The sequence below is a fragment of the Emiliania huxleyi genome (assembly GCF_000372725.1).
Source record: "Emiliania huxleyi CCMP1516 chromosome Unknown EMIHUscaffold_207, whole genome shotgun sequence".
Lineage (NCBI taxonomy): Eukaryota > Haptophyta > Isochrysidales > Noelaerhabdaceae > Emiliania > Emiliania huxleyi.
In genome coordinates, this window is record NW_005200535.1 from 13,363 (window position 1) to 37,416 (window position 24,054).

The 24,054-nt window shown below is 64.9% G+C and overlaps 8 protein-coding genes across 8 annotated transcripts; 5 read left to right on the forward strand and 3 right to left on the reverse strand.

Moving 5' to 3' along the window:
- Nucleotides 1-3,345: 3,345 nt before the first annotated feature.
- EMIHUDRAFT_456936 (hypothetical protein) lies at nucleotides 3,346-4,322 on the reverse strand (the record flags this gene model as incomplete). The annotated part of the gene is made up of 3 exons (XM_005781070.1): nucleotides 3,346-3,518; nucleotides 3,756-3,966; nucleotides 4,087-4,322. The coding sequence occupies 3 exons, from the start codon at nucleotides 4,320-4,322 to the stop codon at nucleotides 3,417-3,419; spliced, it is 549 nt and encodes a 182-aa protein (XP_005781127.1). The 3' UTR covers nucleotides 3,346-3,416.
- A 1,139-nt stretch (nucleotides 4,323-5,461) lies between these two features.
- Nucleotides 5,462-7,127, forward strand: EMIHUDRAFT_234663 (hypothetical protein; the record flags this gene model as incomplete). The annotated part of the gene is made up of 3 exons (XM_005781071.1): nucleotides 5,462-5,752; nucleotides 6,863-6,902; nucleotides 7,063-7,127. The coding sequence occupies 3 exons, from the start codon at nucleotides 5,462-5,464 to the stop codon at nucleotides 7,125-7,127; spliced, it is 396 nt and encodes a 131-aa protein (XP_005781128.1).
- Nucleotides 7,128-7,960: 833 nt separating this feature from the next.
- Nucleotides 7,961-8,377, reverse strand: EMIHUDRAFT_234664 (hypothetical protein; the record flags this gene model as incomplete). The annotated part of the gene is made up of 1 exon (XM_005781072.1): nucleotides 7,961-8,377. One exon carries the CDS (start codon nucleotides 8,375-8,377, stop codon nucleotides 7,961-7,963), a length of 417 nt encoding a protein of 138 aa, XP_005781129.1.
- A 623-nt stretch (nucleotides 8,378-9,000) lies between these two features.
- On the forward strand, nucleotides 9,001-9,720 carry EMIHUDRAFT_234665 (hypothetical protein; the record flags this gene model as incomplete). The annotated part of the gene is made up of 1 exon (XM_005781073.1): nucleotides 9,001-9,720. One exon carries the CDS (start codon nucleotides 9,001-9,003, stop codon nucleotides 9,718-9,720), a length of 720 nt encoding a protein of 239 aa, XP_005781130.1.
- A 938-nt stretch (nucleotides 9,721-10,658) lies between these two features.
- EMIHUDRAFT_456937 (hypothetical protein) lies at nucleotides 10,659-11,652 on the forward strand (the record flags this gene model as incomplete). The annotated part of the gene is made up of 3 exons (XM_005781074.1): nucleotides 10,659-10,852; nucleotides 11,189-11,405; nucleotides 11,623-11,652. The coding sequence occupies exons 1-3, from the start codon at nucleotides 10,809-10,811 to the stop codon at nucleotides 11,650-11,652; spliced, it is 291 nt and encodes a 96-aa protein (XP_005781131.1). The 5' UTR covers nucleotides 10,659-10,808.
- Nucleotides 11,653-12,739: 1,087 nt separating this feature from the next.
- Nucleotides 12,740-14,449, forward strand: EMIHUDRAFT_468676 (hypothetical protein; the record flags this gene model as incomplete). Its single annotated transcript, XM_005781075.1, has 4 exons — nucleotides 12,740-13,034; nucleotides 13,114-13,445; nucleotides 13,698-13,814; nucleotides 14,021-14,449. The coding sequence occupies 4 exons, from the start codon at nucleotides 12,740-12,742 to the stop codon at nucleotides 14,447-14,449; spliced, it is 1,173 nt and encodes a 390-aa protein (XP_005781132.1).
- A 2,803-nt stretch (nucleotides 14,450-17,252) lies between these two features.
- EMIHUDRAFT_73025 (hypothetical protein) lies at nucleotides 17,253-18,161 on the forward strand (the record flags this gene model as incomplete). Its single annotated transcript, XM_005781076.1, has 1 exon — nucleotides 17,253-18,161. The coding sequence occupies one exon, from the start codon at nucleotides 17,253-17,255 to the stop codon at nucleotides 18,159-18,161; it is 909 nt and encodes a 302-aa protein (XP_005781133.1).
- A 781-nt stretch (nucleotides 18,162-18,942) lies between these two features.
- Nucleotides 18,943-21,878, reverse strand: EMIHUDRAFT_114097 (hypothetical protein; the record flags this gene model as incomplete). The annotated part of the gene is made up of 4 exons (XM_005781077.1): nucleotides 18,943-19,197; nucleotides 20,651-20,717; nucleotides 21,235-21,322; nucleotides 21,554-21,878. The coding sequence occupies 4 exons, from the start codon at nucleotides 21,876-21,878 to the stop codon at nucleotides 18,943-18,945; spliced, it is 735 nt and encodes a 244-aa protein (XP_005781134.1).
- Between the last annotated feature and the right edge of the window lie 2,176 nt (nucleotides 21,879-24,054).

Below are 24,054 nucleotides of genomic sequence, written 5' to 3' on the forward strand. Positions count from 1 at the left end.
GGGGTTGGAGGTGGTGGAGGAGGGAGGGGGAGGGGGAAGGAGCCGTGCCCGCGCCCGTCGCCGCCGCCGCGCCCCTCCAGGTCCAAGACCTCTCCTGCGGACTCCGGTGAACGGCGCGCCACCGCCACGACCAAGTCTGCGGCGGGAGATCGGCCGAGATTGCCAGGCAGTCCGGCCGCCGCCGCCAAGCGACCGCGGCAGGAGGCGGCAGGCGGCGGCAAAGGGTCCTCCCCGCCACTTGTTCGATCGTCGGCTGCCGCCGCCACGGCGCCGCTCGCAGCGCCGCCTGCCCCGCCGCGCCGTTCGCCTCGGAAGGCCGCCTCTGCTGCTCCCGCCTCGGCTGCTCCCGCCTCGGCGCCGCCCGCCGCAGCCCCGCCTTCCGCGGCCCGTCTTCCCCCCGCCGCCGCGCCGCCCGCCGCCGCCGCCGCGCCGCCACCGCCGGGCCTGACCGAGCTCGACCGCCAGTGCGAGCACGGCGCGAAGCCCGTCGGCGCACCCGCGGCCGAGGCTGGCCCCGCCTCTTCCGAGGCGAGGGGCGGCGCCCTCGCCGCAGCCCTCAAGAGGCGGCGCGACGACGCCGCTCCGGCGGGCGCTTCCTCGCAGCCGTCTCCGCGCCGTCTCCGCGCCGTCTGCGATCCTCCCCACAGGCAGCGCGACGGCGCCGCGCCGGTTTCCACATCTCGCCATACCTCCCCATACCTCCCTGTATCTCCCCACAGGCAGCGCGACGGCGCCGCGCCGGCGGCGAAACGGCAGCGCGCGTCCGACGGCGGCCCGCATGCCCCTCCCGCCGCCGCGCCCGCCGCCGCCGACGTCTCGAGGCCGCTGTCTCCCATCCGCGACGAGCTCGACCCCGAGCTGGTGATCTTCCCACATCTCCCCACATCTCTACACATCTCCCCACAGCGCTCAACAAGGGGGTTTCACTGCCCAACCGTAGGAGCGACAACTCGCGGAGGAGGGCGAGATCGCCTTTTTGTCGCTGGATCGCGCCAGGGGGGTGTTGGGGGAAGCAGCGCTGTGAGTGAGTGTGTCCCTTTCACAGTCGGGTTTCGAGCTTCACCGTGTCACATCACGGAATACTCGCGAGTAAGCGGGTTGTAAGGTCTCCCGCTCTGCGTGTCAAACTGTCAGAGATAGATGTCGGGTAGGACGGGCCAAAGATCGACTCGCATGTCGATTATGACTGACTGCGGCGACCACACAGCGCTCAGAAAGGTAGAGGGGCGAGCTTTTCAGAGGCAAGCGATTGCACGAAATCCCACACTGGTGCATTTTGGGGCGCTGTGGGCCCCCGGCGCTGGCAATGAGACCGCGCCTTACCTTTTCACAAGGGGGGCCCGAAAGGAACTGAACCCGCCAGGCAGAGCTTGTGCTGTGAATAGAGCAGGCGTGGTCTCTACTCGCCAGAGAGAAAGGAACTAAATTCTAAAACAAGAAAAGAAAAAGACCGATTATGCTCGATTGATGCGTCTTGCGGGATGGCTTAGCGGGTTCGAGCCGTCACACATTGGAAAACAAAACAAATCTCTCTGTCTCACATTGGCTGCCGGGGTGTGCCGAGGGGGTGGCTGGGTGGGCGGTAAGCCGTCATTGCCCGGCGCTGCGTGCAGCGCTCTGAGTGGTAGTGGCGGCGCTCCAAGAGTGGAGCTCTTGGGAAGAGGTTCCTCCTTTCCGCCCCCCCCCCCCCCCGCAAGGGGCGAGACACACCGCGTCATTGGGGTGCCCCGTGTGTCTCGCGCCTTGCTTGCGGGGGGGAAGCGGTATGTCCCGTTGCGCCCAAGTGTCTGCTGGGCCGAGCCCCCGAAACGGACGGCCGGACGGCTGCAATCAATGAAACTCGTCGGGTCGAGTCGGCAACTCTTATACTTAGCCTCTTATACTTGCCGCCAACCAAAACGGCGCCCGTGCCGTTTCCCCCGTTCGTATTCCGCCTCCACATTCACATATGGAGACATGCTCGCTCTCCTGACGCCGTTAACGCCGGCATCGTACTCCTTTGAGGTGGTGAACCTGCCGCCCACGCACTTCGCCGACGCCTGGTTCAGCGGGGGGGCGCTTGCCGGCTCCCGCTTTTTCCTCGCGCCCATCCGTTCGCCGGGCATCGGCATCTTTGATGTGCAAAGCAAGCAGTCGAGCCTCTACGACATCTCCACCAGCGTGCGGACGCAGTACCGGTTCTCAGACGCCGTGGTCGCAGGCAGCGAATGCCGCGTCTACTTCGCTCCTTACAATGCCCAGGGCGTTGGCGTCTACGGCGTCAGGTGGCATCGCCGTCCCGGCGTCCCAGAGCAGCGTCTATTCAGGGCGACGCCGCTCACGTCATTTAGAGCGGTGTCAGCTTAAAGCAATCGCTGCTCTTACTAGCTAGAGCGGTGTTCACTCAGCAAAGTCCCGCTCTGAAGAGGAGGGGCGGAGGAGAGCGCGACTGAGGGAGGCGAAAGCAGCCTCTCCGCGGAAATTGACCGCTCCCGCTATGTTGAGCGGTGTTGCACTGACTTGACTCCGCTCGAACGTGCTCGGTCGGTGTTTTTCTGAGCAAGAGTCCGCTCTGAAGGTTGCAGAGCGGAGTCTTGTTAGGCAAACGCTGCTCTGTGTTGTGTAGAGTGGGGTTTGAGCTTGACGAACGCTGCTCTAGTACCTGCGAGCGGGGTTACTGAGATATAACGCCTCTCTGAGAGCCGAGAGCGGCGTTGAGCGTTTTACTTTTGGCCCTCAGCCCGCGCTGCGCCTCATCCGCAGCGTTGACTTGTCCAGAGAGCTCTACAGACAGGTCACAGGAGACAGTCAGCCGCTGCTCCGCAATGCGCAAACGCTCGCGCCGACACCAGGGAGAGAACAGGCGAGGGGGACACCATGGCGTGTACTGTCTGTACTGGTAGCCTACGGCTTTCTGCCACCATGTGAGCTTCGCCCCCCCCCCCCCCCCTCTCAACGCTCAAGGTGCCGGGCGCGGGCGCGGCCGCGCGAGATAGGGAATCCGATACGCGATGGCCGACAGCGATACACACACGAATCACGATCGACTTCGCTCATCCGACATCGCTGTCTGAGCTCGGTCCTCGGAGTCGGACCACGCAGCACGGCCCCCGATGCACGGCGCGACACGGCACACGCACACACGAGGTGGTTGGTGGGTCGTGCTCGAGGCTCGAGCGGTGGAGGCTGGAGGTGGAGCTGGAGGGGCTCTGGCGCTGGCGAGGTACTTCCAGCCTGCTGTGGGAACAGCTGACGCAGTCTCGCCGAAGCTCGCCCCAGCATGACTCGGCCAGACTAAAACCCCGAGCGGCGTGGGAGTACCTCGCCAGACCTGGCGAGGGGTCCGAGACCGACGGTGCGATTATCGATTATATACATTTTTGGACAAAACTCTCTTTTTCTAGCGCCAACGAAGTGGCATGGTCTACAGACTTTTCTCACAAGCCGATGGCGGTGAGAAGGTAGTCGATCGTGCTGACGGACGAGGCGCGGCCCCAGCTCGGCGCGGAGTAGTGGGTGTCCGGGACGAGGAAGGTGCTCTGTGCAGAGGGAAAGTAGACGCGTCGGCACAGTGGGGGGCAAAAGGGGAGGGGGCGGGCGGGCGGGCGGGAGGCAGGGGCTGGGGTGGGGGTGGGGGTGGGGGTGTGTGGGGGGGGAAGACTGCGGGGGCTGCGAAGCTGTGCGAGAAGGCGTTGCCGAGTGATGTGAACGTGTGCGGGGGGGAGGGCGGAGGGGGAGGGGGAGGGGGGGGGGGGGGGGGTCGCCTCGAGCTTCACGCCCTCGCCAAAGGAGACGGTCCGGCGGATGGGCGGCTCGGACAGGGTGAGCTGCAGCTCCGAAGGGACCTCGCACCGCTCCGACGAGGAGAGCGAGGACCTCCCGGAGGACGACGGGGAGAGAGACATTGACTCGCGGAAGTCGAAGCCGCCAACGCGTGCGTCGGTCGTCGATGGCGTCTTCGTCTCCGCCAAAGCCAAGGGCAGGGTCCTCGTTCGCGAAAGCGATCGCGACTTGAGGCTGGGAGACGCAGGTTTGGCGTCGAGCGGCGGCGGCTGGTGGCGGTGCGCGAAGCAGGCGGTGAGCGACGGGCGGGCGGGCGGGTCGGACCGTTGGATTGGCCAGGTTCCGCGGCGGGCGTACGGCGTATGGACGTCGGCGTTCATTGAGGCATGGACACTCGCAGTGCTCAGAGAATCGGCGAGCCCGTCCGGGACGGGGCTCGGCGGCTCGTATGGAGTTGATAGCGTCTCCTCGCTGGTGTCCCACCCGTCCTGCTCGGCCTCTTCCGCCGTGCACACCTGGTCGACAAAGGTCAGATTCGGGCAGGAGGAGGATCTCAGCATCAAAAATCCTCGCCGAAGAGCCCGCCACAAAGCACGTCGGTCTCGCCACAAAGACGCTCACTACTCGAGTATGCAGCCGCCGTCGAGAGATTTGAGAAACCGTCCTCTCAGAGGAGAGACTTGTGAGCCTGTTTGTGTCTGTGTGTCGCTCATGCGTGTCGTCATCATCTGTCTAGCGTCCACCCATACCGCGTTGGTGTCCAGTCCGAGCCTGGCACAATCCCACCAAAGTTGAGACGTGCACTCAGAAACTCTCTGGTGGGCAGTGCACCTACCTCGAAAGGAGAAAATTTCCCAAAATTTATGGGTGTAAACGAATGCCTCGTCTGCAGAGAGAAAGATTTTTAGCAATACCGTTTGGCGTCTGCAGTCGAACGAAGTGTTGCGGCCCGCCATTATTCATTCATGCGACCCGCCTCTGTAGGATCCCAACGCGTTGGACGGCCAAGGTAACGATGCTACCGAGGCTCTCTCCGTGTTCTAGAGTGTTGACCGCCACTATGGAGGGGATCAGAGGCAGCCGCTGCACTGAGGTCCTCTTGTGAGGACCTCTCGCCTGGGGAGGACCTCTCGTGAGGACCTCTCTCGCGGACTCTCAGAATAAGAATTTCACAAGACACGCTGTGCGAGAGAGAATAATTTGTTGAGGAAAGGGAAATATACTTTCAATCGAACAGACGTCGCCAAAGACTTCTCATCAGCCGACAACCTGCACTTGTCTAAGTAGGTCGTTGGTCGGACTGTGTTTCGCCTTCCTATCCACGTATGATAGTTGATAGGGCGGTGATGATGAGTCAGGCCGCGAGGCGGAACGGACGTAATCTATCTCTCTGGTAGCCTATAGGGATTTTACAAGGTATAGGGCCTTCCGTAGGGCGTAGGGACCGACCCCAGCTTCGGCTGAGGGTGCGAGAGTCGTGATTTCTTGTCGGGGTTCGGTTTTTTCTTTTTCCAGTTTGGGCCAGCGGATCACACAGGGCCCCCTCCCTCGGTGAGCAGCCCACACGATCACGCATCGGCAGATTACACACACTCACACACACTCAATGGACGATGACATCAAACTGCTGCGGAAGAGCGTGTAGAGCGCAACAGAGCCAATTGCAAGTACGGAAAAAAGAAATCAAGGCGGGGCGCCGATGGCCTCGCACCGCATCGGCGCGCGCGTCGCGGGCCTCTCGCCAGCGCAGCTGTGCGCCATCATCGAGGCGCAGGCGGGCGCGAGCGACGCCGCGCTGCGCGTGGCGGAGGAGCACGCCGCACGGCTGGTGGAGCAGCCCGAGTCGGTCCTCTCCGTCCTCCTCTCGCCGGACCTCGTGCCGCACATCCTCGCCCAGCTGCCGACCACGGAGCACGCCGCCAAGGGGACGTGCCGCGCGTGGCGCAGCGGCTGGAAGGAGACGCTGAAGAAGCGCGAGAGGCCGCGCCTGGTCGTGTTTTGCGGCCGCGATGAGAACAACGATACCCTTAGCTCGATGGAGCGGTACGACCCGTCGACGAACGAGTGGGAGGAGGAGGCTGTGGCACCGATGCCGACGGATAGGGAAGGTGCCAGCATGGCGGTGCTGGATGGCAAGCTCTACGCGGTCGGCGGTTTCTCCAGCGGAGTTGGACTTTCCAACTCAGTGGAGCGGTACGACTTTGAAACGAAAGCGTGGGAGGCTGCGGCGCCGATGGCAGCGGCACGGTGTTCGCACGCCGCGGTGCTCGACGGCAAGCTGTACGCTGTCGGCGGGTACGACAACAGCGCCGACCACTACCTCAGCTCGGTCGAGCGGTACGATCCCGCGACGAACGCGTGGGAGGCGGTGGCGCCGATCGCTATGGCTCGGGAGGATCTCGCCGTCGCGGTGCTCGACGGCAGGCTGTACGCTGTGGGCGGGTACAGCGGCGGCGGCGGCGTCCTCAGCTCGGTGGAGCGGTACGATCCCGCTACGAATGCGTGGGTGGCGGTGGCGCCGATGGCGACGGCGCGTCAGCGTTCCGGCGTGGCAGTGCTCGACGGTAAGCTGTACGTTGTGGGCGGCTTTTGCGATTCCTTCCTCGGCTCAGTGGAGCGGTACGACCCGGCGTTGAATGCGTGGGAGGAGGTGGTGCCGATGGCGTCGGCTCGAGACGAGCTCGCAGTCGCGGTGCTTGACGGCAAGCTGTATGCTGTGGGCGGCGAAGGCGAATCCTTCAATTTGGGCCAATCCAATTACGGCCGCCTCAGCTCAGTCGAGCGGTACGATCCGGCGCTGAATGCGTGGGAGACACTGGCGCCAATGGGATCGGGGCGGATCGGCAGCATTGCCCTGCTGTAAGTCGATTGCCATACGTCGCAGCCGCCGAGCCTGCGCCACGACGACCTTTCCTTTGTAGGTCAGTCAGTCAGGCCCGGCTTGCTCGTGCCGCATGCACAAACTCGCTCCCCCGGGCCGCCTGTCTCTATCCTTCAGCGACGCGGTGTGAACGTGAAAGTAACCAGATCTCACTGTCGATCGTTACGGCGCGCGGGTTCAAGATAAAAAGAAAACCCCGTGCCCGCGCGCCGGAAAAAGAAAAAGAAAATGCGAACGGCCAAATACGGCGGGCACTTGAGTGGCCTTCCCGCGAGACGCTGCGCCGCCCTTCCACATGGGGTGGCTCACGACGCTCTTCTCTCCTCAGCGGGCGCTCGCGCCTCGCTGTCCGGCGAGGAGAAACCGCGGTTTCTTGCGTGCACTCGACTCGGCTCGATCGGAGACGCGGAGTGGCATAGGCAAGCTCGGTGTGATGAGCGGCTTCCTCGACGGCACGGCCGCCTATGTCCTCTCCTTCACGTGACTCTCAGAATAATAATTTCACAATCTTTTTGCGCGATTTTGTACTTGTTTCATGGGAATTCGGCGTACTTGCGGCCATGCTATCACGCCTGCCTTGCGACAGCCTGTCGGCGCTGCTGACCGTGTGCCATGATGCACAATTGATCACCTGCATAGCTCGCGGCCTTAGTATCAAGCATTCAGTGACGACCTGATCGTACGGTCAGTAGGGGGGTGTCCTTCCATCGTGTGCACGCTTCTGGCGCAATGCGCGTCGCCTCGGATTGGCTGCTGGCACTCTCGAGGCTATGCCTACACAGCCTCGCGCGCATGGGCAGTCAAGAGGTACCACGCACCTTCTCAGGACAGCGCCGATGCCTCTCTCTTGGACCGGCAAACTTGGTGGTCTCGTGTCACCGATGTGGGACCAGTGCGGCATCGCGCCATCGACAGCTCTGAACTGCGCCTCACCACTGACCGGGAAGGCCGCCAAGTGGGCCAGCACCGGTCGCACATTGTGGCAGCAGTCAGCAGTGCATGTCTGATAGCTAGAGCAGCAGCGTCAGGGTCGCAGGGTCGGATCGTGTCAAGCCTCTCGCCCGGCCGGCCGCGTGCAGACGTCGGCCTGTCTGGGGAGTGATCTGTCGGCGGTCAGCACTAGTAGAGACTAATAGAGCCGGGGCCCCGTTTCCGCACTGCTGCGCGGCGCACGGTGCCTCCGGGGGCCCCCGCGCCCCCCCAGAGATCGAGACTCCAGAGGTTGACGTACATGGGGAGCCGTACTGCGCTGCGCGGAGATCCGCCGCCCGCCGCCCGCTGTCGGACCAGAGTGTCTCGATTGCGACGTCGCGACTGTCACTCCCAGTCGTCCTCCGTCCAGTCGCGGTTCCGCGCCGCCCACGGCCCTGTGATGGGCGAGAGCGGCGCGATCCTGCCCCAGGATGCGTTGAGGCCTTTAATGAAGCGGAGCATCCGCACCTGCTGCTTCAGCGGCTCGTACTCGCACGAGGTCGGCACCGCGTCCGGGAAGAGGCCCCCGCAGCTGCAGCCAGTGTAGTATATGAGCGCGAAGGCGAAGGAGCCGCCCACGTGCGCCGCGGCCGGGTCGTCACGAGGAATGGCGACACCCCGGAAAAAGTTGGAACCCAGGGACGGGCCCGCCTCGTGGGCTGACGGCCTGTTTAGCCGCGCTATGTTTGAGGGTGCGGCTGAGTTTGCCGCGCTCGACGCGCTCCGACCGTCGCTGACGTATCCACAAGCTGCTAAAGACATCGCGGACGCCGAGCGGCTGTGCACTGATCATCCAAGTTGGGTGATGTCCACGCTTGAGCAGATGCGACGGCGGCAGCGGACGCACGAGGGCGACCGGAGTGAGCTTGTTTGTGTCTGTGTGTCGCTCGTGCGTGTCGTCATCATCTGTCTTGCGTCCACCCATACCGCGTTGGTGTCCAGTCCGAGCCTGACTGTTCTTCACCTTACTACATATGTATGTTCGTAGGGAGGTGATGAGGAGTCAGTTAGCGCGGCGGGCGGTTAGTGTATGTTAGCAGGGAGGTGATGAGGAGTCAGTTATGCGCGGCGGGCGGTTAGACGTTACGGACGGGGCGAATCTCATTGCGTCAGGCCCACGACCGACACCCACCGGAGCGTGGCGGTGGCGCAGGGCCGGCCGCACACCATGCCGAGTCCGCTCATACAGCCTTCTATTAATAATACAAGCCCATGGTCGCTGGTAGCAGTCACTCACTCGCACACACACGCCGCACTGCACCGCGCGCCCGCCCACCGCCCCGCCCCGGGAGGGCAGAAGCGGGTTTTCTTTTTCCAGTTGGGCCAGCTGGCGCTCGTCGGCGAGGAGTCCGGCGCCACCTCCACCACTTTCCTCGCCTCGCTGCATGAAGTCGGCGCTGGACCTCCTCAGCCTGGGCGCCTCGTTCTGGAGCATCCACGAGACGCGGCAGACGCACCAGAACGCCGTCCAGGTCGATCGGGACCTGCACGTCCGTGGGCTCGCGGCTGCGGCCGAGCACCACTACCAGCAGCTGATCGCCGAGCTGCTCGCGGCAGCCAAGGAGGCGGACCGCGACGTGTGGGAGCAGCGGAACGGGCAGTTCAACAACCTGATGCTCGCCTCGATCCTCATGTTTGGCGTCGGCATGTCGGCGATCATTGAGGGCAACTTTGACCTGAACGACAGTGGCATGGCCGTGATCGTCTTCTCCTTCTTCGAGGCGGTGGCGCTGTCGACGCTCTTCCTCTCGCTCGTCTCGTGCCTCCTCGTCTCGCGCCGCATGTCCATCTACATGATCTCGCGCACCGGCAAGCTCGTCGAGCGGCTGTCCTTCATCATCAAGTCTGCAGACATGCTCGCCGCCGACGCGTCCAACATCTCGTCGCTGCCCTCGCCGCGCAAGCGCGGGCTAGAGGGCGACGAGGAGGAGGCCACCTCTGTCGGTCGCCGCGCGCGGGCGCAGCGCCGCTGGAAGGAGCTGCTGCGGGCGATCGACGAGCGGCGCGTGCCGGGCTACAGCACCGAGTTGCCAGAGGCGTACAACCGCGGCCAGCGGCTCAACTCGATGCGGATGTGTGAGGGGCGTGTGTGCTTCGTTTTCTAGGCGTCCAACCCCGGCCAGCGGCTCAACTCGATGCGAATGGCGCAGGTCTGTGACAAAAGTGCTCGGAGCCCCCGCCCCTTGTGCGCGAGGCTGATCGGCCACCTCTCGGCCACCTCTCGCCCACCTCTCGCCCACCTCTCGCCCATCTCTCGCCTCGTCTGCAGGTCTCGCTGCAGCGCGAGCTGATCCGAGCCCTCGAGTCGACCTCGGCAGGGCAAAGGGCGGTCGAGCACGGCGCGGGCCGCACCCCAGCCTCTGCTACTAGTCATCCCTCCTTGATCCTTAGTCGGTCAGTATGAATGAGTAGGCGCGGGCCGCCACCCCAGCCGCCCGCCCTCGTTTGGCGGCAGCCTCGACCAGCTCTCCTACCTGCCGCCGCCGCCGGCGGCGGCCCCTTTGGGACACCACAGCGGTTCGGCAGCCGGGGAGGACGAGTCGGACACTGCGCGGCTGCTGCCGTCCGGCGCCCCCGCGGGCCAGGCGATGCAGCACTACTACTACTACTACTACTACTACTACTACTACTACTACTACTACTACTACTACTATACTAATAATAATACTACTCCTCCTCGGGCCAGGCGACGCAGCGGCGGCCCCTCGACCTCGGCCACGCCCTTCTCCCGCCGGCAACGAGCGGCGACTCCTCGCCCTCTCGCGCCCACGACGCCGCCTCCTCCTCCTCCTCGGCGCCGGCGGCCGGGCGGGCGGGCGAGGCGGCCAGGGCGGGCGCCGGCAGGGTGCGACTGCCGCCGCGGCCTCCCCAGCGCGCGGTGCCGCCGGCCGGCCTGCACAGCGCGCCCTCGTGGCAGCGCGGCCCTGACGGCCGCCTCTCGATGGACGGCGCGGCGCGGCCGGGAGCGAGCCCCGCGCAGCTCCACTCGCAGTACGCGCGCATCTCGGAGCCGGCGAGCTCTGCGCGCGCCTCCCCAGGCTCAGCTCGCGCCACGCCAGTCCCGCCGGCCAGCACCGGCGGCGGCGGCGGCGGTTATGGTGGCGGTGATGGTGGCGGTGGCGGCGGCGGCTTCCGAGACGCGTGGCCGGCGGGGAGGGAGGGGGACGAGCGCGCGAGTGCTTTCCACGCGGCGATGCGTGCCTCGGGCCGCATCCAGACCTTTGACGAGTTTTGGAGGCGAGGCACCCCTAGCCCCTGCCCCTGCCCCTGCCCCTGCCCCTGCCCCTAGCCCTGACCCCTAACCCTTCCCCTGTCCCTGCCCCTGCCCCTAACCCTGCCCCTAACCCTGCCCCTAACCCTGCCCCTGACCGTGCCCCTGCCCCGGCCCCGGCCCCTGTCCACTTGATCTCCGACCTCGCCTTCTTCACTAGTACCTCATCCCTACGTCTTAGGCGCCACTGCCCCTGATCTCCGACCTCGCCTTCTTCACTAGTACCTCATCCCCGTCTTAGGCGCCACTGCCCCTGATCTCCGACCTCGCCTTCTTCACTAGTACCTCATCCCTCGTCTTAGGCGCCACTGCCGCTGGATCTCCAACCTAGCCTTCGCCTCCTTCTACGTCGGCTCCGGCTCCGTCTGGGGCGCCGTCGTGGTCTTCTTCTTCGCGCTGTTCGACGACGCGTCGATGGGCGCCGTGTACGTCTTCGTCGGCATCTGCTCGACCGCCCTCTTCGCCTCCCTCGTGCTCGTCGTGACGGTGCTGCAGGAGCCAATCTCCGCGCGCATCGAGGTGCCCCCCACCGTCGGCGGGTTGCCCGCGGCCGCGGTGGGCGGCGGCGCGGCGTGGAGGGGCCGTGGCGGGCCGTGACGGCCGGGGAGGGCGCCGGCAACGCCGAGCAGCGGTGTCGCGACCCCGTGACCTGGCGGCGTTGCGCCGCACCGAGAGGGGGGACGATCCGGAGTGGACTGACGATCCGGAGCACACATTGAATGCCATGATACTTTAGACGTGGAGTCGCGAGGGTCGTGTAAAGTAGAGCGTAATGCTGGTTCGCGCCCGCGCACTCTGGCTCTCCACCTGGGTCTCCGCGCACTCGCTTGCTTTTTTTCGCTCCAGTCCTGCGGATCCTTCAGTAGTAGACCGCAGGGCTACGAAGCCTTCACACTCCAAGGGGCTGGTCTCGGGGGGGGGGGGGGGGGGGTCGCCCCAGAGGCTGTAAATCAGGCTGTATCCCCTGTCCGAGTCTCGGACATCGGGGACGCACCCCATCTGGATCTGCCTCTCGCGTGGAACGCCGGCGCCCCTGCGCGGCGCACCCGTCCGCTGTGCGCCGGCTCGCGCGCCTATTGCCAAATCGCGACGTTTGAGCGCAGCGCACGCGTCCCACACGTCACGCGCGCGCAGGAGAGCTTGCGGCAGACACGTAGCGTGTACTCGCCGAGGGCATCGCGCCGCAAACCCCGCGCATTCCGCCCCAGCAGAGGCTGCAGCCGATGCGCAAGCTTCACCACTGTAAGAATGGTGACTATATAAGCGTGGGTGGGCTTGCTTGCTCTCTTTTTCAGAGAGCAAAAATGCAAGAAACCATCTCGCGTTCACCCGGTAGTGTACGGTGCTGTCCAGTCCGAGCCATACTCATACACATCCGACCCCTCCTGTTGCTTCTTGACGACACCTGCGCCAGTCCGGAGGACCACCGCACCACCCCTGTGAGCCTGTGTCGCTAAGTGCGGCTTCAGGGTTTAGCCGGTGAGGGGGGCGGGGCGGGGCGGGGCGGGGTGGTTTGGGTCGGGTCGGGGGGGGGGCGGGGTTGTGCGACCGCCCTTTGGTGTAAACTTCTTCTGAGGAAGCCCCGCGCCTCGCCTGTCGCGTGAATCGTAAAAGAAAGAAAGAAAACATACAAACGGACGGATGGGAGGACGGCACGCCGCCACCACGCGTGAATCGTGTCGTGCGACCGCGTGTTGTAAATTCTTTTGCCCAGGTATTCGTTGTAAAATTCTTTTGCCGCACGACACGATTCACGCGACAGGCGAGGCGCGGGCGAGCTTCCTCAGACAGTGTTTGTAAAAATTTAAGAATTCTTTGGCCGCGCGTGACTACTCCGTCGGTGGTTCTGAAGGATGAAGTTCGGCCAGACGCTCCGAGCTGCGCAGTGGCCGCCTTGGGACGAGGTCTACATCCCATACAAGTCCCTCAAGAAGATCCTCAAGGCGGGCGCCGCAGGCGAGGCGGGGTTCGGAGCTACAGAGGGCAGCTTCGTTGCGAAGCTTTGCGACGCCGTCAGCAGCGTGGACGCGTTCTTCACTGCGCAAGTCGGACTCCTGACCAGGCGTCTGGCCGCGCTGCGGACGGCGTCGCAAGTGTCGGGCGCCGAGCTGGCGGCCGTCTCTGAGGAGATGGACGTCCTCTGCTCCGGTCCTACTGTAGCCTTGCCCGCTGCCTCTCCGCTCACTGCCGCGTCCTCTTGCCACCCTCGGCCGCAACCCGTCGGCAGGTGTTGACTGGCTGAGAGGGTATGCCGAGCTAAACCGCGTCGCGGTGCGCAAGATCTTGAAGAAGCACGACAAGTCGTCGCAAATCGCGCTCACGCCGTCCCTCGGGCCCTGGGTCGAACGCCGCGCCTTTGCGTCGCTACGAGGCCTGGACGCGTTGTTGCGCGCAGCCGAGAATTTCCTCGCGCTGCTGGTCGCGCCGCTGGACGGCCGACGGTCGGGCCAGGCGGCGGGCCCGAACGGCGCTCAAGCGGCCTGCGGCGGCGCACCCGCCGCCGCCAAGGTGGAGCCGCCCGCGTCGATCGTGTGGCAGCCGAGGCCGCGGGGCGCGGAGGTGCTGCCGCCTCCTCCGACTCGTCTGCCCTCCACCGTCGGCGCCGGCTCTAGCGTCGCCGAGGCTGCCAGCGCAGCGGCGCACGGGGCTCACAGGGAGACGGCCGAGCGGTGCGCGTTGCTGCTCACCACCTTGACCCACGCGAGTCCCGGCCAAATGAGCCCCAGTCCGGCCGTCGCCGACACGGCGCTGCTCCATCGTCCAGAAATCGTTTGAGAGTGTCTCTGCTCGGACCTCTATACTCGCGAGCAGGCGCCTCGCTCGCCGTCGCTGCTCGTCCGGAACGTGCCCGCGTGTGTCGAGTGCCACCGGTCAAAGACGGCGTGCTCCGGCGGGTTCCCGTGCACGCGCTGCCTGCGGCTTGGGAAGGTGCAAGACACTTCCGAGACGAGACCCCATCTCTGCTCCCGTTCAGCGCGCACTGCCTGCGGCTTAGACCATAAAGGCTCGCACCGCTTCGGTACTTCATCGGAGCCCGTCCTATTTGAGGAGGATGCATTTAATTTCACACGCGCTGCGCCTTCGGCTGCGCGACGTGCAATCAGCCCCCCCCGCCCCCCCTCCCCCCCAAACAGGTCTGCGTACCGCGGCAGAGGCACAAGCGCTTCCGCACCGCTGCGTGCCGCGCCGGCGCTGCCAGCGTTGGACCCTCGCATGCCGCGATCGCGGACGAAGTGGTCGAGGAGATGCGCCGCCTCGAGCCGGCTGCCGGGGAACCAGAGCCGGGCCCTACGGCGCTGGAGCTGGAGCTGGAGCCCACAGCCGCTCAATCGCAGCCGTCGCAGCCGTCGCCCACGCCCGTCGCCCTGCAGGGCGTCGTTGAAAGCGCCTCGCATTCATTGCCCAACCGTGCCGCCCGGCCGGGCACCGTTCAGGCTTCCGCCGCCGTGGCCCGGCCAGAGCCCTTTTCGGCCGTCCCGGGCGTGTGCGGGCCGACGACGTGGCTATCTGGCAACCTAGAGCTGCTCAGCGCAGTGGCGCGCATGGAGGGGGAGGTGCTCTAGAGGCCCGTACGAAGAGCGGGCGAAAGGGGCTCGTCTTGCTGGCTCGAGCAATGAGTAATGTATCTGACAATCTGATTCTCTGTTGCCCCAACGACCTTGAAGTGTGTTTTGGGATTTTGCCTGACCCTCGGTGCATGCCTGACGTACTCTACTCCCGCCCCTGACCCTCGGTGTGCATTCGTGACGTACTCCCACCCCTGACCCTCGGTGCGCATTCCTGATGTACTCACTACTGTACGTGGCTGTGGGTCGACAGCGATTGTAGGACAACGAAGGGACCAAGTCACGGTCGCGGCCTTCCGACTCGCGCAGCCCGGGGAGGATTGGGAGGGGGGTCGGCCGGAGGAGTACGCCGGCCTCTTCGACGGCCCATAAGGGGCCGTCGCCTACCGTGCCTTTTGTAGTGCCAGTCCGAGCCAGTCTGCTGTGAGAGGGGCTTGTGTAGTAAAATTCTCTTGCTGGCGGGGGTGGGCGGGTGCACGGAGCTAAGTGCCTGTGTGTCTCGCGCCTTGCGGGGGGGGAGCGGAAAGGAGGAACCTCTTCCCAAGAGCACCACTCTTGGAGCGCCGCCACTACCACCCAGAGCGCTGCAAGCAGCGCCGGGCAATGACGGCCTACCGCCCACCCAGCCCCCCCTCGGCACACCCCGGCAGCCAATGTGTGACGGCTCGAACCCGCTAAGCCATCCCGCAAGCGGGATGGCCCGCCACTCGAACCCGCAAGCGGGTGTACGAACCGCGAGCGGCTCGCACTCGTGACACGCAGGCGTCCGCCAGACGGCGCCGGGGCTAGGCGACCGAAGAGGAACTACGGCAAGAACCGCACACCACCCGCTGACGAGCGCTCGCGGAACTGGTCCGCGGCGCCCGCCAGGGGCGTGCGCGAGACAGGGGTCCAACACGATCAGCCCGGCGGCACGAGGGGAGGCGCTCGACGACGAGGCGCCAGCCGCGACGGCGGCAGGAGGCGAGGCGAGCAGCAGTGCTCCAGGAGGCGAGACGGTCCTCGGGCGGCGCGAGCGAGGGGAGGCGCTCGACGACGAGGCGCCGACCGTGATGGCGGAAGGCGACGAGGCGAGCAGCGGTGCCCCACCAGCGAAGAGACCGCGCGGGAAGAAGGGGGGAAGGAAAGCGAAGATGGGGGCAAACAGAGTCAGTGACGAGCGTGGCAGAGAGAGAGAGGGGGTCTAGTGGAGCGTCTTGTGTTGTGGAGGGGTCGAGGTCGAGGCGCATACGCGCCCGACGAAGACTCCTCAGGTGCCTGCGCACCAACCACCCCCGGTGTTTTGACACCATTATTCGGTATATTAACCTCGCGGCCGCCTAGATAGACTGAAAGAGCTAGACACCGCAGGAGGCGAGGCTGCTGCTGCTGCTGCTGCGGCTGCTGCGGCTGCTGCAACGCTAGATACGATTCGCCCACCCAGCCCGCCCGCCCGCCCGCCCCACCCGCCCGCCCGTCCACCTCCTACCCACCGACCGCCCACCCTCCCATCGCCATACGCGTGGGCGCTCGAGAGCTCCCCTCGCTGCCTACTCGCTGCCTCTGGGGAGGAGGGGAAGACGTAGGGCTGCATGCGCGCCTTCCAACTGAGGCCCCTCCCCGAAAGGCAAGTCTTAGCCACACGAAACCGAGACCCCTCCCCCCCCGCCCCGATCCCCCCACCCCCTTGCTCCCCTCCCCCCCCTCGGGAGGGCCGAACTGAGGCGCCCGTGGGGACCCCACAATCCCCTTCCCCCCTCGGAGGGGGCCGGACGGAGGCGTACCCCGTGGGCCCCGCTCTTTCCCTCGCATAGCGGCCACTCTTCGGATCGCTGGTCGAGCGACCCGGGGGATGCCCCGCGCGCCTGACCCAGGCGCGAGAAACGAATCTGCGAGGCGAGGCCGCTCACGCGGCCCGATGGGGAGGAACGGGGCGAGCCCCCTCCAACCCACCCGCGCTAGGTCTCGGGGGACGAAGGGGTCACACCCGACGACCTCGGGAACTAGCCGGGGCAGTCGGAGAAGTGGCAACTCCGTGCACTGACGGTCGGCCGCCAGAAAACACGCCTCCGTGGCTCGGGTTACACCAATCCTCGCTACCCAACGCGGCCAAAGGATATCCACCTCGAGAACCTCGAGAACAGGGCTCGAAGCCCTTTTCTGTGAGCAGGGATTCCCTCCCGGCGGGGGTTGTGGCTGAGAGCCGGCATGCCTCGCCACCCTCGCAGGAGTCGCTTAGGCGGCTCCCGTGGTGTACCTGTGTTAGTGCCAGTGCGCGCCAGTCCCGTACCCGGTGTCGTGCGACGGAGTTTCTTGTAAAATTCTCTTGTAAGACTCTCTTGAGGGCCCCACTCTTTCCTTCGCATAGCGGCCACTCTTCGGATCGCTGGTCGAGCGACCCGGGGGATGCCCCGCGCGCCTGACCCAGGCGCGGAAACGAATCTGCGAGGCGTGGCCGCTCATGCGGCCCGATGGGGAGGAGGGGAAGACGTAGGGCGTGCTTGCGCGCCTTTCCGAGGCCCCTCCAACCCACCCGCGCTAGGTCTCGGGTTTGACGCATGGGGTCACTCCCGCGAAACCCGTGAACTAGCCGGGGCAGTCGGAGAAGGGGCAACTCCGTGCACTGACGGTCGGCCGTCAGAAAACACGCCTCCGTGGCTCGGGTTACACCAATCCTCGCTACCCAACGCGGCCAAAGGATATCCACCTCGAGAACCTCGAGAACTCTCTTGTTTTTTTTTTAACTCTCTTGTTACCCGGGTAGTGCCAGTGCTCGCCAGTCCCGTGCGTGCATCGAGTGCGAGGGCGTCTCTAATCCACAATGACGGAGGCGCCAGCGACCGCGCGCTACGGAGGCCGCACAAAGGTGGTCCTCTTCGGCGACTCCATCACGCAGTACTCTTTCCACGCTGGCGGCTGGGGGCAGCGCCTGACCGAGTACTTCAGCCGTCGAGCGGACGTCTTGAACCGTGGATTTGCGGGCTACAACACGCTGTACGCCCACCTTGCGCTGCAGCGCCTGCTCCCCGGCGAGCTCTCCGACGCGGCGCTCTGGACTGTCGGGCTGGGCGCAAACGACTCGATGCTGCCAGGCTCTGAAGTCCACCTGCCGGCCAGCGAGTATGAGGCGAATCTGCGTGCAATCCTCGGCAGGATCCAGACGGCGTCCGGAGGTCGCGCCGCAATCATTGTTATCGGACCGCCACCCAAGGTGGACGATCAAGAGGCCGGTCAGAGCAGTGCGAGTTCGGCCGAGTACGCTGAGATCGCCAGTCGCTGCGCCGCAGCGTACGGAGCCGAGTTTCTCGACATGCACGCAGCGATGAGCTCGACGGGCAGGCCGTTTAGCGACTTTAGCCACGACGGGGTCCACTACAACACCGCCGGCAACGCGTTTGCCTTTGAGCGGATCAGGGGCGTGATCGACACCAGACTCCCTCAACTCGCCGTCCCCCGTGATCCAGTGACGGGCAGGTACGACTTGCCAAACGCGTCACCCCTCCCGTGCGAGATGCCTGGCATCATGGAGCTGATTGACCACGCCAACCCGGCGGCAGTGTTTACGCCGCTGGAGCCGGCATCGGCGGCGGCAGTGGCGGCACATGCAACACTGCCAAGCTTGTGGCAGACACCGCCGCCCTGGCGGACGGCGCTAGTCTCTGCCGTGCTGGGAGCAGCCGCAGCAACGGCTGCCATTATGCGTGTGGCGTCGATCAAGTTTAGAGTGTAGTGGAGCTTGGGGGTGTATCGGGCGGCCACCGACGCCGTCGGTGGTTGGCGGGCGGAACGGGACGGGCGGCCATCGAGTGATCGTGGGCCTGAGCCTGTGACTAGGGGGGCGCTCTCAGAAAAAGGAATTTGAAACCCTGAAAAAAGAAATTTGAAACCCTGGCAACGTGCCGTCCTCCCATCCCTCCCTTGGGGTGCCGGTTTTCTTTCTTTCGGGACGGACCCTGTGCGTGAGTGCCAGTGTGCGCGCGCCCCAGAGTCGCCGCAGTCCCGTGCCTAGCTAGTTAGAGATTGGTGTAAGGTAAGGTAAGGTAAACTTCTCCACACACACGAGGTGGTGGCGGGGCAAGGGGGGGCGACCCAGAGAGGGGTTTATGACTTAAATGGAGCAAAATGTTTTCTTTCTTTTCGCAGAGGGGGGGGGGGGACTGGCACACGACACGTGCAGGACTGGCGTTGTTGGCTGGAAGGGACTTTTGCGAGGCGGAGTGAGAGGCGATTCACCCCTGCGCGTGTACCGCATTTTTCTGTGTCATGCACGGCCAGGGCCCAGGCTGAGGCACGGGCCGCGGAGGCGCGCGAGTCGGGGAAGTGACGGAAGGCCGCGGCGACCGTCAAGTGTTCCCCCACGAAAGCTACAACCGCTGTGAACCCAACCACGTAAGTATTATCTCAATCAATCTCCATAATATCTGTCTGTGTGACCGCGTTGTCACTTGTCTAAGAGCACAACTTCAAAAACCCCAACCCCGGTGATTGTTTCGGCGGGGCGATTCTCTCGTCTAAAAGCCCGTCAGATTCCTCAACGGATGACTGCCCGGCCCGCGCTGCCCGCCGTGCGTGCTGCGCCCGCCGTGGTGGTGAGGCAGCGAGTGGTGCTGGTCAACCAGGTGGTGCGCCTCGCCAAAGTCGTAGTACGCCCACGCGACGAGAAAGTAGATCAGCAGCCCGCTCGAGTCGATGACCGTGGTCATCAGCGGCGCCGACGTCAGCGCCGGGTTCGATCCGAGCCGCGCTGCCAGCAGAGGAAGGGTCGCCTGATCGCCGAGGGGGGAGGGGGGAGGGGGAGGGGAGGGGGGGGGGGTGGGCGGGGGTTGCGGCAGGCCATGCTCGCCCGGAGCTATCTCTCCGCTCCGTCGTGGGATGGCCTCAGCGGGTTCGAGCCTGCATTGGCTGCCGGGTGTGCCGTGTGTCGCTCCTCTGTGACCGTCTCTCCCATGCCGCCGTGAAGCGTCTCGGGACTACCTCGGAACTGTCTCGGAACTGTCTCTGTGACCGTCCCTCCGTCTCGCCGGCGTCCCACCCATACCGCCGTCTTGTCGCTGGCCAGACTGTGTCTGCTCACCTCTTTGACTACCTACCTAGGCCTACCGCCCCTCTTCCTACCTAGGTGTCTGGCCGCCTCTCTACCTGGCTGCAGTCTCGCCCCCACGAAGCTTGTATCTCGACTGTCTCTCGGCTGTCTCTCGGCTGTCTCTCGGCTGCCTCTCGGCTGTCTCTCGGCTGTCTCTCTGCTGTCTCCCTGCTGCATCTCGGCTGTCTCTCGGCTGTCTCTCGGCTGTCTCTCGGCTGCCTCTCGGCTGCCTCTCGGCTGCCTCTCGGCTGTCTCTCGGCTGTCTCTCGGCTGTGTATCAAGAGCGCCCCCACGAAGTTGGCCCAGAGAGAGACCAGAGGCAGCGACACGGCGACAACCACCTACTCAATCCATCGCTGCAGTGAGAGTGCCAGCGCGCCCCCTCCCCTTGCCGCCTCCGTCGGTCGAGCTCGGAGCGGCCCCAACGTGGAAGGAGACGAGGTGGCAGAGCAGGCCGACCGAGAGGAAGAGCGCGCCCAGCGCGACACCGCACAGCCCGCCGACCTAATGACCACGCCTGGCCGTTCTGACTACGCACCAACTACTCTCGCCACACAGCCCGCCGACCCAACGACTCACCACTCACACCCAGTCCTCCCCGCACCGGGGGGGGGTGCGTCTCCGCCTGCGGCCCGGCTGGCTGCGAGTCTGGCCCGGCTGGCTGCGAGTCTGGCCACTCCTCTCCGCTGTACACTGTAGTCGGCCCCGTGAGCCGTGTCTGCTGCGAGAGCCACGGTGTTGGAGAGAGCGCGTGTCTGACTGTCACTGTGCGATGTCGGGGCCCGGGGTGGTGCGTTTATCTGCTATGGGCCCCGAGTATGGGGTACGTGCCTACTCACAGCAGTGTGAAGGTAGGGGATCCTGGAGTCCTTCTCTCCGTGTGTTTCTTTTCCCCAGCGGGGTTGTGCGTTTATGTGTGAAGAGAGCGCAAGGGGCTGTGTGTCTGGCGGTGTGCGGCCAGTGTGTCGTCAGCCGCTTCTCTGTCCACCCATACCGCGCTGGTGTCCAGTCCGAGCCTGGCTGCTCTTCACCTACCTACCTACCTACCCACCTACCTACCCACCTACCTGTTCTCTCCGCATCTGGCACGCAAGCCTGAGTGTGAACGATGCATACTCAGCGGGGTCATAGTCGACCGTGTCGCCGCCGCACCGCCCGCCGACCAGCGTCTCGCGCGAAACCACCCGCGCGAAGGTGGCGCGCCTACGGTAAGGGCCGGTAAGGAGAGGTAAGGGGCCGGCGCCCTTCTCGGCACAGATAAGGCGGCGGGGCAAGGGCCAGGCTAGTCCCTCGCGTCTCCCCGTCTAGACGACAGGAGCCCCGCGGCATTCAGAGTGCAAGGCCCGGTGCGCGTGGGTGAGCGGCGTGAGTGGTGTGGGTGCATGTGTGTGTGTGTGTGTGTGTGTGTGTGTGTGTGTGTGTGTGTGTGTGTGTGTGTGTGTGTGTGTGTGTGTGTGTGTACTCCGTGAACACACGCACACACACCACTCCTCTCCGCCTGACACTCTTGGTGAATCTCTCTTAACAGAGCTCTCATAGTTCGCTGTCAGTGTCCACAGCGTATGAGCCCCGTCCGTGCCTAACCCCGCGGATCCGGCCGGCGTTTTCTTCTTTTCCTCGAGTGCCCAAGTGTCCTCTCGAGTGCCAGAAGAGGCAATCAGTGATTTCATGTCTACTTTCAAAGTGAAATCAGCGATTTCATGTCTACTTTCAAAGTGACTTTGACGCAGCATCTAGGCGGAGCCGCAGCGACGGGTCGAGCTCCTTGGCCGCGAGCGCGCGGATCACGCTGCCAACAGCTTGCGAGCCTGGCGTACAGTGATTACATCGGCTTCAGGGTGTGAGCGCGTGTGTCCGGAAATGTGCTTTGTGTGTGAAGACGGTCTCGTGCCGTGCCACCGGTGCACCGCGTGAGCACAAGGCCTCCGATGGCAGACTGCAGAGTACGGCACCCCGGCGAAGAGGCGCCGTGAAGCACAGATGTTGGTATAACTTGATACAGCCGCACGATCTGTTTCGTGTGTCTAGGCTTAGCGAACCGGCGTTGCCTCCGTGGCCAATGATCAGCGGCACGAAGTGGGCGAGCTCGACGTTGCGCTGCAGCATGTGCTCGAACCAGTCGATGACGAACGCGGCGCCCCAGAGGCCGACGAGGAATAGTGCTAGCCAGCCCAGCCGCGACCTCACGGCGGCACAGACGCTGCTCGAGTACTCCTCGTCGGCGTGTGCGCGCAGCCGCTCAGTGAAGACTCCGTCGGAGATTCCGTCGGAGCCGGCGGCGGAGGCGTGCTTGGAGCGCTGTTCGCTCTCTCGCGAGAAGATGAGCGGATACTGCTCAATTAATGTGGAGGAGTTGAGCGACATCCGCGGTGGTTCCTAAGTGCATGAATGTATTGATGAATGCACGCGTGTGTACCGTGAAAAGCGCCATTTTGCTCTGGTGCCTAAGCGGCGTGCTTGTAAACCGCCGCCAAAAAAGAAAAACAGCGGGACGGCGGCTTCGGCTGGGCGCACCCACGACTCATCGCGCCGGCCGCTTCGACTGGGCGCGTGCTCGACGTCCTCTATCTGCTGCGGCGGCTCGAGGACGTGTCCCCGTTGGTGCCGCCCCCGAACGAGTGGGCCACGTCCGGCGTGCCGATGCTCGAGGAGGCGGTCGCGTTCATCGAAGAGCTTGTGAGCAATTCGGCGGGCTTCAAGCACGGCCCGGACAGCGACGCCGACGACTGGAGGTCCCTCCGCAACAAGATCGTCGCGGACGACGGCTCCGTCGACTACAAGGGGATCGAGCAGGTCTCGGGGCGCCACTTCCAGCACGTCGCCAACAACGCCCTGCAGCAAGACATGTTCGACGCCATCGTCAACGACCCGAAGGTACACCCGGCGACGCGAGCGCACTTCCGCTCGACGAAGCAACTCGGGGCGGGCGCGGTGCTCGGCATCGACGTCGTCCACAAGGACGTCGAGCTGAACGACAAGGCGTGGCTCCACGAGGCGCAGGGCTACCTCAACCACCCCAAGGGCGCCATCACCCTCGCCACGCGCTGCGTCGGCGTGGGCCCTAACTCGGTGTGCATCTACCACCGCACGAGGCTACCGGGATGCGTCCCGTGCGACATCGGCGAGGCGCGAGTGCCGCGCACGCTGTCGCTCTTCGAGCACCTTAGCGGCACGCACTGGGACGGATGCAACTACGGCGGCTGGTTGGCCACGGGGCACGCATCCCTCAACACTCACGTCACGAACGTCGCCCGCGCCTTCGGCGCCTCGGCAAAGGTCATGGAGGTGAGGCTCGGCTGCAGGGACCCGACGCGGGCGCACGATCCGGACACCAACCCGTACCAGCGGGGCGACGGCGTCTTCGGCAACTATGCAGAGTCGGCACGCGCCGTGGTGTACGACGGCACGTGCGTCACCGCGGTGCACCATGACAGGCTGCGCCCGCTGGCGAGCGGCAAGCGCCTAGCCACCGACTACGCCGAGGCGACGAAGCGGAAGGCCAAGGCAGCGGCGTGCGACGCCAAAAACTGCGACTTTATGACGTGGGCGGCGAGCACGCGCGGCGGCATCGGAGTCGCTTAGGCGGCTCCGGTGGTGAGCCGGTGTGTGTGCCAGTCCGCGCCAGTCCGCGCCCTTGTCGTGCCAGTGTGCTGCTCAAGAGGCGTGTACTTGGAGCACTTGGAGTGCAGTCAGTAACCTCACATCCAGGGCCGGTGAGCTGAGAAGCGCATCCAGCGGGCCGGATGATCGGGATCGGGCTACGGGCTAGAGAGCCCTGACCCCTATCTAGGGGGGGGGCGCGCATTCGCAGGGCAAGGGCCTTCGGGCACACCGAGCGGTTGCGCCACTCGCCGTCGTCGAAGAAACCACCAAAACGGAGGGCCGACGCAGTGCATAATCCACGGCGCAGTGCATCCGCTGGCAGGGCGACGGGGGCGATTTCGTTGTCTGTGGGGTGTCAGGAGGAGGGAATCGCAGTTCGCACCGCTTGAAGGTTCGCTTTGGGTTTGGTGTGGGTGGTGGTTGGGTGTGTGGAAAATAAAAACAACCCCATAAAAACCTACTCATAAACTCCGTCGGGGCTCTTGCGCGGGGGGCACAAAGTGCGAACCCCCGCGACCCCTTCATCTCAGTTTGGCGCGGGTGTACCAGTTCAAGCCACCTGCTCGCGGTCCTCCCGATTGTTGCGCCAGCGAGCGCCACAGCGCAGCGGCGTAGGCTGATTTGGAGGAGGTGAAGAATTAAACGGTCAAACTCTGAGACGAACTGGGATCTAGGGACATGTGTCCCCGCCCTGCACGATGTTGATGTGGAGGGATCTTCAATCCGTCCCCTCACCCCTCGTCACAACCCCACGTCAGAAGAGCGCGGCATCCGGCAAGAGTTGTGGGGCCGCGACTGCGGCTGCGGCTACGAGAGGGGCCGCGGTCTGGAGGTGTGCCATGGGATCTTGTGTGCCATGATCTCCTTTCTTTCTGTATCTAGATAGAACCAATGCGCCATGCTGAGATTAGCGTTTTGCGTCTCGAGTGTCCCGTCC